The following is a 12,797-nucleotide window of genomic DNA, read 5'->3' on the forward strand; positions in this document are numbered from 1 at the left end:
GCTTGACAGAGGTAAATATGCAGACAGTAAATGAGAGACCCCACTGGCAATCATCCACCACAACTCCCAACCATTAATGGCAAAAAAACCCACAAAATTATGAGACTAACTTCTGTCTTGGGTGGGTGGGTGTATGTGTGAATGTGTGTCTTCATGTTTTACATTTATTTGCTTATTTATCATCATTGTTGTCTTATTTATTTATTTATTTATTTATTATGATTATTTATTTATTTTTTAAAATTATTTTCATTACTACTACCTTTTTTTTTTTATATATCATAATTATTATTTATTTATTTATTTTTGTAAGCTTATCTATAATTTATTCACCTCTTTTTTTTTTCTTCTTTTTTTTTTCTCAAGGCCTGACTAAGTGCGTCGGGTTACGCTGCTGGTCAGGCATCTGCTTGGCAGATGTGGTGTAGCGTATATGGATTTGTCCGAACGCAGTGACGCCTCCTTGAGCTACTGATACTGATACTTGGGTCAAACTGATCTGCAGGTGGTCAGTAAAAGCCATCACTGATCGCAGTCAGGTCATTCCAAACCACAGATCCCCACTGACCGTTTCAGTGAGGCCATGGCTGGTTGCACAACACTCACTTCAAGGACAGCACCGCCTGTATACTGGCTTGCACCTGTATACTGGCAATGCCCAAAATTAAACAGCACACTTGTATACACTGTTAACACATGTGGTGGTCTGGGAAACGCCGGACAATTGTAAAATGTTTCGTTTCATTCAGCAGTTTAATATCAATGGTTTGGCCCATTCTCATCTGAACGCCTGACGCTTTTCAACGGTGGTGGTTAAAAACAAAGAAGACAGTTAAAGATAGTGATGACAGCAGACAGCAACACTGAACGATAAACAACATGAACAATATTTCCACTCTCTTCTCTTCAAAATCCATTCCAATGATACACTGCAGTGTACTGGATACTAAAAAAAAAAAACCAACATCACACAGGCAACAAAGGATACACTTATCACAGTTCTTCACCACTACAGATACATCAATCATACATGTCAGTTACATCATGGTGATGCAAAACAAACAGTCAAGACATAGTAAAGGTCTCCTCTTCCCTGGCCCCCTGAGAGTCCCCCCTCCACAGAGGTGTAAGCCAGGACAGCAGTCACTACAGAGACAGCCCGTACTGTTGCGTCAGACACACATCATGCTGTACTGGTCTTGTAGCACTGGAGGACAAACTGTCTGCATTCCCACGCTGTCTTGGCCAGCGATCAGCTGTTTGGGAACGTGCGGGATTTCCACGACAAAGCAGCCTGGTCCGATGGTTCTTCCTCAGGCCTGCAACACCAAGACGTGAATCATGTGATGAGGTCTGTGGTGATAATGAGCAACGCACAGTTACTGTGGTGACACTGATGATATTGAGCAATGCACAGTTACTGTGGTGATACTGAGCAAAGCACAGTTACTGTGGTGACACTGATGATGCTGAGCAAAGCACAGTTACTGTGGTGACGCTGATGATACTGAGCAAAGCACAGTTACTATGGTGACGCTGATGATACTGAGCAAAGCACAGTTACTATGGTGACGCTGATGGTACTGAGCAATACACAGTTACTGTGGTGATACTGATGATATTGAGCAACGCACAGTTACTGTGGTGATACTGATGATATTGAGCAACGCACAGTTACTGTGGTGATACTGATGATATTGAGCAACGCACAGTTACTGTGGTGATACTGAGCAATGCACAGCTACTGTGGTGATACTGATGATACTGAACAGTAGTGAGTTACTGTGGTGATACTGATGATGCTGAGCAACGCACAGTTACTGTGGTGATACTGAATGATACTGAACAGTATTCAAGTTACTGTGGTGATACTGAGCAATACACAGTTACTGTGGTGATACTGATGACATTGAGCAATGCACACTTACTGTGGTGACACTGATGATGCTGAGCAAAGCACAGTTACTGTGGTGATACTGATGATACTGAGCAGCATTCAGTTACTGTGGTGATACTGAGCAACACACAGTTACTGTGGTGATACTGAGCAACGCACAGTTACTGTGGTGATACTGAGCAACACACAGTTACTGTGGTGATACTGAGCAACACACAGTTACTGTGGTGATACTGAGCAACACACAGTTACTGTTGTGGTAATACTGAGCAAGACACAGTAACTGCAGTGGTGATACTGAGCAACGCACGGTTGCTGTGGTGGTAATACTGAGCAACACACAGTAGTGTTGTGGTAATACTGAGCAACACACAGTAGTGTTGTGGTAATACTGAGCAACGCACAGTAGTGTTGTGGTAATACTGAGCAATACACAGTAGTGTGGTGGTAATACTGAGCAATACACAGTAGTGTCGTGGTAATACTGAGCAATACACAGTAGTGTGGTAGTAATACTGAGCAACGCACAGTAGTGTCGTGGTAATACTGAGCAATACACAGTAGTGTGGTAGTAATACTGAGCAACGCACAGTAGTGTCGTGGTAATACTGAGCAATACACAGTAGTGTCGTGGTAATACTGAGCAATACACAGTAGTGTGGTGGTAATACTGAGCAATACACAGTAGTGTCGTGGTAATACTGAGCAATACACAATAGTGTGGTAGTAATACTGAGCAATACACAGTAGTGTCGTGGTAATACTGAGCAATACACAGTAGTGTGGTAGTAATACTGAGCATCGCACAGTAGTGTCGTGGTAATACTGAGCAATACACAGTAGTGTGGTGGTAATACTGAGCATCGCACAGTAGTGTGGTGGTAATACTGAGCAATACACAGTAGTGTGGTGGTAATACTGAGCAATACACAGTAGTGTGGTGGTAATACTGAGCAATACACAGTAGTGTGGTGGTAATACTGAGCATCGCACAGTAGTGTGGTGGTAATGCTGAGCATCGCACAGTAGTGTGGTGGTAATACTGAGCAATACACAGTAGTGTGGTGGTAATACTGAGCAATACACAGTAGTGTGGTGGTAATGCTGAGCATCGCACAGTAGTGTGGTGGTAATACTGAGCAATACACAGTAGTGTGGTGGTAATACTGAGCATCGCACAGTAGTGTCGTGGTAATACTGAGCAATACACAGTAGTGTGGTGGTAATACTGAGCAATACACAGTAGTGTGGTGGTAATACTGAGCAATACACAGTAGTGTGGTGGTAATACTGAGCAACACACAGTAGTGTGGTGGTAATACTGAGCAATACACAGTAGTGTGGTGGTAATACTGAGCAATACACAGTAGTGTGGTGGTAATACTGAGCAACACACAGTTGCTGTTGTGGTAATACTGAGCAACACACAGGTTGCTGTGGTGGTAATACTGAGCAACACACAGTAGTGTGGTGGTAATACTGAGCAACACACAGTAGTGTGGTGGTAATACTGAGCAACACACGGTTACTGTGGTGGTAATACTGAGCAACACACGGTTGCTGTGGTGGTAATACTGAGCAACGCATGGTTGCTGTGGTGGTAATACTGAGCGACACAGTCACAGTTTTGGTGTGATGGACTAGTGGTTCCGCGACCACCTGGGAAGGGAGAGAATCGGGAGTGCACAGGGTGGAAACCCACATCATCACCAATAATTTCTCCCCCTCCACCAGCACCTCGAGTGGTGGTCTAGATGCTAGTCATTCGGATGAGGCGATAAAGCACAGCCCTGTGTGTAGCATGCACTCAGCATTATGTAAAAGAACCAATGGCAAACAATGGGTTGACCCTGGTGAAATTTTGTAAAAAAAAAAAAAAAAAAAAAAAAAAAAAAGTGTTCACAGGGAAACAAATATACATACAGGCAGATGGAAGAAAAACAAAGGGGTTGTGTCACACTGCAGTGGTGGTGCATTCACCCTGGGGAGAGCAGCCCAAATTTCACACAGAGAAAAAGGTTGTGACAAAACAGTTATGTAACACAGTACAATACCGACATAGCACAATACTGCCAGGAAAAAAAAAAGTGCATGCAGAATAAGGTTCATGTACTCAGATGTTCACAAGGAAATACACGCAGAACTGCATACAAACTTGCACAAACATGCATATGCAAAATGATTGCATGCTTCAAGAACACAACAGTTTTTTTTTTGGGGGGAAGCAAAACTGTACATTGGCAGAAGAAACTCCTTCAATCAGTACAAGTGCAAACTGTTTTCTCTCAGAATTTTGTTCGTCAAAAACTGTAATCATATTATATGGATTTTTTTTTTCAAATGCACCAGTGGATCATGGTAATGTATATGTTAATAAAACCAAGATTTTGTCAACAACGTGCTGTCATATTTTCCAAGTCAAACTATTGCTTTTCTTCCTCATTGTGTCCTAATCTGGTTCAGTGAGCGCTGACATACATTCATTCTGGTTCAGAAGACGCACAACTTTCAAGGCAGTACATTGACAGCAAACTGGGTGCTCTCACTGTGTGGCTTGGTTGTGTTCTGAGTATAGAACAGACACCTCTTAGTACCACTGAAGTGACTCAGCAGCAGTGCTGGGTCTCCTCTGGTGTGTGGGTCTTCCTGGCAACCTAACACTGATAGTTCCCTGAGGCCTGCCAATGCTGGGACTGTGACAGACGAACTCAGGTGTGACAGGCACAATAGCCGAGTGGTTCAAGCGTTGGACTTTCCATCCGAGGGTCCCAGGTTCGAATCACGGTGACGGCGCCCGGTGGGTAAAGGGTGGAGATTTTTAAGAACCCAGGTGAGGTTGTGCATGGAAGACTCAGAATGGGTAGCATAGGAGTAATGCCACTGAAACAGTGCAGCTGATGGCGCAGTAAAAAAAAACAAACAAAAAAAAACAAACAAAAAAAAACAAAACTTGGTGCTGTCAGCCACGGTCACCACTCACCTGAAGCCACAGGCCGACACACTGTCCTCCCCACGGTTTTTGCCCACCTGCCTCAGATGTCTGCAACACCAACACAGCAACAATGACGTGAACACTGCTCATGTCTATCATCTTTAACTCACTCCAGACGAATAGTTTTCTTCCTTGCTTTTCCCTACAGACGACCCATTTGTTAGGGTCAGGAAAAAAAAAACCCACAAAAAATACAAAACATAAAGCAACTGAATGAAACTCACTGTATTTGACCCACTGACCCCTCTCCTCACGTCATGTGAACGCCCTCCCTCCTCCCTCTTCACTGCTCTCAGAAGCTGAGTCACTATCAGTACCGTTTTGGTGGTAGCTTTCTTCACTGCAGATACTTTATTCAATGTCATCCTCGTCGATGTCGAAACCTTCAGTCTGAAGCATTTCAATCACTTCAGCAGCAGTAAAAGCCTCTGTCATGATCTAGTTTGCTCCAAAAATTTCCACTTGTATTGCCTGCAACGCCATTTTCAATACGTACGCAGATTAGCTTGTCGTGTGGGGTCCTGAACTCGCTGCCTCGCTGTGGAGTGTGTTGTTACGGAATTTCATGAAGAAACTTTCCATTCAACCCTTGACACATTTGCAATGCCCGGTGTAGCTGCGATTGTTATGCTACCCCATGAGGAAAACGTGGAAAAATTGTCGAAACTGCTATAGTGTTCCGTCGTCCAGAACGCTATGTTATGTCAGGAACGCTACAGCATTCCATCTTCCACAGTGAGTTAATGAAACAGCATTGAACAGAACAGGTGCTGGAAAGGAAAGACAAACAAACAAAAAAAAAACGAAATGATCAGACAGAGGGAATAAGAAAGAAAGAAAGAAAGAAAGAAAAAGGCCCAGAAGAAGAAATGAAGGAAGGAACATGGAAAGAAAGGAAAACAGATTCTTCCAGCAAGTTCTTTGGCCACTGCTTGCATGGACAGAGGTCAAAACCTTTGTGGATGACACTGGCAGAAAAACTGGGCACTGTGTCCAGTAAGCTGAACCTTGCCTATCTGGTTGTCCTTCAGCCGTCTGCCACACCAAGCCATTCCTTTCCACAAAGAGAAAGGTGTATTTTGTATTTATTTTTTTGTATTTTGTATTTCTTTTTAGCACAACAGATTTCTCTGTGTGAAATTCGAGCTGCTCTCCCCAGGGAGAGCGTGTCGTTATACTACAGCGCCACCCTTTTTTTTTGTTGTTGTATTTTTCCTGCGTGCAGTTTTATTTGTTTTTCCTATTGACGTGGATTTTTCTACAGAATTTTGCCAGGAACAACCCTTTTGTTGCCGTGGGTTCTTTTACGTGCACTAAGTGCGTGCTGCACACGGGACCTCGGTTTATCGTCTCATCCGAATGACTAGGTGGCAGAATGGTTAAGATGTTTATCTGCCAGTTCAGTGTCCGTGAACGTCTGGGTTTGAAACCAGGTTATCACCCTTTCTCCCAAGCCTGACTGGAAAATCAAAACACTGAACATCCAGTCATTTGGGGTAAGATGATAAAACCTGTATGCAGCTCACACTCAGCACACTGAACAAGAACCCATGGCAACATAAGTGCTGTCCTCTGGCAAATTTCGGTGGAAGAAATCCAGTATGATAGGTACTTCTTCTTCTGCGTTCGTGGGCTGCAACTCCCACGTTCACTCGTATATACGCGAGTGGGCTTTTACGTGTATGACCGTTTTAAACCCGCCATGTAGGCAGCCATACTCCGCTTTCAGGGGTGTGCATGCTGAATATGTTCTTGTTTCCATAACCCACTGAACGCTGACATGGATTACAGGATCTTTAACGTGCGTACTTGATCTTCTGCTTGCGTATACACACGAAGGGGGTTCAGGCACTGGCAGGTCTGCACATATGTTGACCTGGGAGATCGTAAAAATCTTCACCCTTTACCCACCAGGTGCCGTCACCTTGATTCAAACCCGGGACCTTCAGACTGAAAGTCCAACGCTTTAACCATTTGGCTATTGCGCCCGTCAGTATGATAGGTACACAAATATATATATGTGCACGCACTCAAGGCCTGACAAGTGCGTTGGGTTACGCTGCTAGTCAGGCACTGCCTGGCAGATGTGGTGTAGTGTACATGGATTTGTCCAAACGCAGTGACGCCTCCTTGAGAAACTGAAACTGTGAGATGGCACTGACAGCTAGTGGAAAGGACTGGAACAGACTCTGCAGGAGTTCAATTATTTTTTTGTTCTCGTTGTTGTTTTTTCAAAGTGTTTTTTTTTGTTGTTGTTGTTGTCGGTTTTATTTTTGGTATGAATCAGGAGCTTCTTCCCCTGCATAAAGAATGCAAGTCATAGTGAATGATAGTTGCCAGTGGAGTGCACTCAATATTCTCTCTCTTCTGATTGGGGGGACGGTCTCGCGGAAGGAGGGTGATGCTTTGTAACACTCTGGAGCCCAAAAATCCCCAAACAAACAACAACATGACTCCCGCGTTCTTTAACAGTGTGTGGCCAGAGAAACGTGTGCCATGATGCAGACCAACCTTCACCTTCACACAGACTTATGTTTGTCTCAATCATCTTGTAGTGAATGGACAATAAGCCAAAGGGAAGAATAAACCAAAGAGAAGAAGAAGAAGAGGAAGAAGAAGAGACTTACGATTTGATGAAGGAGTTCTCCGTCAGTGTCTCCGCCATGTCATCCTCGGCCTCGTCCTGACAGTCCTCAAAGTAATCGTCAGCCGGCACCAAGTCCTGAGCCTCTCGAGCCTGGTGCAGCACCTCCTCTAACTCCTGAAACTCACACCACTGCTGTTCTGAGCACCCCCTCTAACTCCTGCAACTCACACCACTGCTGTTCTGAGCACCCCCTCTAACTCCTGCAACTCACACCACTGCTGTTCTGAGCACCCCCTCTAACTCCTGCAAATCACAACACTGCAGTTCTGAGCACCCCCTCTAACTCCTGCAACTCACACCACTGCTGTTCTGAGCACCCCCTCTAACTCCTGCAACTCACACCACTGCTGTTCTGAGCACCCCCTCTAACTCCTGCAAATCACAACACTGCAGTTCTGAGCACCTCACTGTAATCTGACCATGAGACAACACAAACAAACACCATCAATCTACAACACAACATAACCCTGTATTGAACAGGTCAATGTCATCTGACCATGACACAAGACACACACCATCAATTTACTACACAAACCACGAGACAACACACACACCATCAATTCACAACACAAACCACAAGACAACACACACACCATCAATTCACTACACAAACCGTGAGACAACGCACACACCATCAATTCACTACACAAACCACGAGACAACACACACACCATCAATTTACTACACAAACCACAAGACAACACACACACCATCAATTCACATCACAAACCATGAGACAACACACACACCATCAATTCACTACACAAACCACGAGACAAGACACACACCATCAATCACTACACAAACTACGAGACAACACACACACCATCAATTCACTACACAAACCACGAGACAACACACACACCATCAATTCACTACACAAACCATGAGACAACACACACACCATCAATTCACTACACAAACCACAAGACAACACACACACCATCAATTCACTACACAAACCACGAGACAAGACACACACCGTCATTCACTACACAAACCATGAGACAACACACACACCATCAATTCACTACACAAACTGCAAGACAACACACACACCATCAATTCACTACACAAACCACGAGACAACACACACACCATCAATTCACTACACAAACCACGAGACAACACACACACCATCAATTCACTACACAAACTGCAAGACAACACACACACCATCAATTCACTACACAAACCATGAGACAACACACACACCATCATTCACTACACAAACTGCAAGACAACACACAACATCATTCACTACACAAACCACAAGACAACACACACACCATCAATTCACTACACAAACCATGAGACAACGCACACACCATCATTCACTACACAAACCACAAGACAACACATACATTAATTCACTACACAAACAACGAGACAACACACACACCATCATTCACTACACAAACCATGAGACAACACACAACATCATTCACTACACAAACCAAGAGACAACACACATACTATCATTCACTACACAAACCATGAGACAACACACACACCATCATTCACTACACAAACTGCAAGACAACACACATCATTCACTACACAAACCACAAGACAACACAAACACCATCAATTCACTACACAAACCATGAGACAACGCACACACCATCATTCACTACACAAACCACAAGACAACACATACATTAATTCACTACACAAACAACGAGACAACACACACACCATCATTCACTACACAAACCATGAGACAACACACACACCATCAATTCACTACACAAACCATGAGACAACACACACACCATCATTCACTACACAAACCACAAGACAACACACACACCATCAATTCACTACACAAACCATGAGACAACACACACACCATCATTCACTACACAAACAAAGAGACAACACACACACCATCATTCACTACACAAACAACGAGACAACACACACACCATCATTCACTACACAAACCACGAGACAACACACACACCATCATTCACTACACAAACCACAAGACAACACACACACCATCAATTCACTACACAAACCACGAGACAACACACACACCATCAATTCACTACACAAACTGCAAGACAACACACACACCATCAATTCACTACACAAACCACGAGACAACACACACACCATCAATTCACTACACAAACTGCAAGACAACACACACACCATCAATTCACTACACAAACCACGAGACAACACACACACCATCAATTCACTACACAAACCACGAGACAACACACACACCATCAATTCACTACACAAACTGCAAGACAACACACACACCATCAATTCACTACACAAACAATGAGACAACACACACACACCATCATTCACTACACAAACCACAAGACAACACACACACCATCAATTCACTACACAAACCATGAGACAACACACACACCATCATTCACTAAACACACCACAAGACAACACACACGATCATTCCCTACACACAGCTCAGCTGTTCCTGACTTGTCCGTCCACCGTCACAGGACAGTCGACAATGCACGGTGCACGTGTGAACTGTCTGCATGGCTGTGTGAACTGCCTGCATGACTGTCAGCATTCCCAATTTCATACCTATGTACTCGATGATCCACTGGCAATCCCGACATTTTGTATCTGTTCATGACGACTGTTCATGGCATTTCTATGCATCAGTCATGTAACTTAATAGTCACTTATTCAAATCACTTCTGCAGAGCTCACCACTCAACACCAACATGTTCACAACACACATGTGATACAAACAAACCCATAAACAGACAGACAGACAGACAGACAGACACACACACACACACACACACACACCTCAGCCGAGTCGTACTCCTCAAAGTCATCAGCATACTGTGCCTCCTCCTCACTCGCTGCCCCACTGGCTGCAACCCCCTTCTCTTCTGCAATATCTGACAAACAAAACAAAATGCCACTTCTCAACATCGACTCACTGAGCTCCAGGTACAAGTTAACTCACTCAGTACAGCCAGTCCTCTCTTCTCCTCTACACAGACCCCTCCGATGTCCAGTGGGTGTCTCAATGGCCCAACCTTTAGCTTCCGTCGTCAGAACTGTGGTATTCTTTGTCAACATTCACCTCTTCCTTATAAGAGCATTCCGCTTGCAATATTTTGATGATGGTAATTGGGGTGAAACGCTGTTAACGTCATCTCTTTTGCCGTTCGAATGGAGAGAGTTAACTCGTACCATGATCACTCCCCCTGCGCACCAAGCAACAGTATTTTCGTATTTTTCGCATCAGCATACTTTTCCAGTTCAGCTGACTTCTTGCTTGGTACTGTTGGTGTTCCAAGCCGAACAGTTCACAAATTCCGGAAATGGTAAAACGAAACATTGTTCGACTGGTTGAATCAACAATTCTCCATCCATTTTCGCGGAGTTTTTTTTTTTGTGTGTGTGTGTGTGTGTGTGTGTGTGTGTGTGTGTGTGTGTGTGTGTGTTCTCAAATTGTCATTATCACTGACACAAAACAGAAGACGACTAACTGCAGAAGAGGTGGCCAGTCTGTTTGTGAGTCATGACAGCAATGACAAAGAAAACAGTGGCAGTTTCACGAATGAAAATGACATTCAATTTCAAACTTTTCCAGGAAGTTTGGTGACGTTCTGTTATAAAACAGGTAAGTCACTACCATTTTAGTGAACAACCCCCCCTTTTTTTTCTTTTTTTTTTTTTACAACAGTGGTCTCATGTAGTGTTGGTCCAGGGAGAAGTAGCAGGCACATAGTTGTGGGGTAGAAGGGGTTAAAAAAAAACATGTTAGGAAGCTTGTCCCCCCTGCTGGGATAGCTTCCTGTCACAGCTGGTTGCCCACACTGACTTGTTTTTTTTTGTTTGTGTGTTTTTTTTTTTATTTGTTTATTTATTTATATATTTATTTATTTCTATTATTTATTTATTTATTTATCCATCCATTCATTCATTCATTTATCTAGTTATTTATCTATTCATTGTCATCAATCTTCTAATTATTATCCCTGTTACTATTTATCCACATTCAATTCGTTATTTACTTATTTATGCATTTATTGATTTATCTATTTATTTATCCCATTCTATTTTATTTTCCCTAAAGGCCTCACTAAGTGTGCTGGGTTATGATTCTCTCCATCATCCGTAACCTTCCTGCTTTCATTTTCCACCATCAACAAACTTTCTCACACACGCTTGTGTCTTAAATTGCATAAACAATACAGCACATCCCATATTTTGAACAATCACACACACACAGACGGGCGCAATAGCCGAGTGGTTAAAGCGTTGGACTGTCAAGCTGAGGGTCCCGGGTTCGAATCACGGTGACGGCGCCTGGTGGGTAAAGGGTGGAGATTTTTACGATCTCCCAGGTCAACATTTGTGCAGACCTGCTAGTGCCTGAACCCCCTTCGTGTGTATATGCAAGCAGAAGATCAAATACGCACGTTAAAGATCCTGTAATCCATGTCAGCATTCGGTGGGTTATGGAAACAAGAACATACCCAGCATGCACACCCCTGAAAACGGAGTATGGCTGCCTACATGGCGGGGTAAAAACGGTCAAACACGTAAAAGCCCACTCGTGTGCATACGAGTGAATGCAGAAGAAGAAGAAGAAGAACAATCACAATCCAAAATCATGAATTAATCAATAACACAAAGCGCACTGCTGTGGATACAAAAACAATGTCACATAAAAATCAGAACAGAACAGAACCACACAGGGAAAGTCTGAACACGAAAAGGGGAAACAAGAACACACCTTCTTCAATTTCTGAATCTGATGACTCGTCAAAATCATCTGAATACTCAGAGTTGGCTTCTGTGTCCTCCGGCTGAGCACGGAGCCTGGTTTCTGCAACGCGCACAGCTCCTGGTAAACACTTGTCACATGTGAAAATGCTGTGATAAATCAGCTGACACAACAAAGAACTAACTAAATAAACACACAAACCATGGAAAAATGAGAACACAAAACACAACTACTCCACATAATCCTGGAAGATATTAGAGTCCTACGCTTTGTGATTGAAACCTGGTCTTGTAAACCCATCACAAACAACCTGGTCCACACACACACACACACACACACACTGAAACAAACAACAACAACAGCAAAACAAAACAAAAACTCACCATCAGGTGCCACAACAGGTTTTGTATCATCAGTCCTGTCCGTCTCCTGAGGAGGTTGGAACTTATTTGTCAGGGGACTGCACTTTAGCCTGGGAGTGGCTTCCCCTGCTCTTCTGCGTGCTGTTCGTGGGCTGATT

At 43.5% G+C, this 12,797-nt stretch overlaps 1 protein-coding gene across 1 annotated transcript in view; it reads right to left on the minus strand.

Moving 5' to 3' along the window:
• Positions 1-270: 270 nt before the first annotated feature.
• Positions 271-12,797, minus strand: part of LOC143286410 (uncharacterized) — a 33,478-nt gene continuing 20,951 nt past the window's right edge. The window contains exons 13-18 of the mRNA XM_076593970.1: positions 12,661-12,791; positions 12,287-12,379; positions 10,342-10,436; positions 7,517-7,650; positions 4,878-4,937; positions 271-1,319 (exon numbers count right to left, since the gene is read on the minus strand). Coding sequence (XP_076450085.1) covers positions 1,253-1,319; positions 4,878-4,937; positions 7,517-7,650; positions 10,342-10,436; positions 12,287-12,379; positions 12,661-12,791 — 580 coding nt within the window. The 3' untranslated portion in view covers positions 271-1,252. The remainder of the gene's footprint in view (positions 1,320-4,877; positions 4,938-7,516; positions 7,651-10,341; positions 10,437-12,286; positions 12,380-12,660; positions 12,792-12,797) is intronic.

Source organism: Babylonia areolata, chromosome 10 (assembly GCF_041734735.1).
Source record: "Babylonia areolata isolate BAREFJ2019XMU chromosome 10, ASM4173473v1, whole genome shotgun sequence".
Lineage (NCBI taxonomy): Eukaryota > Metazoa > Mollusca > Gastropoda > Neogastropoda > Buccinidae > Babylonia > Babylonia areolata.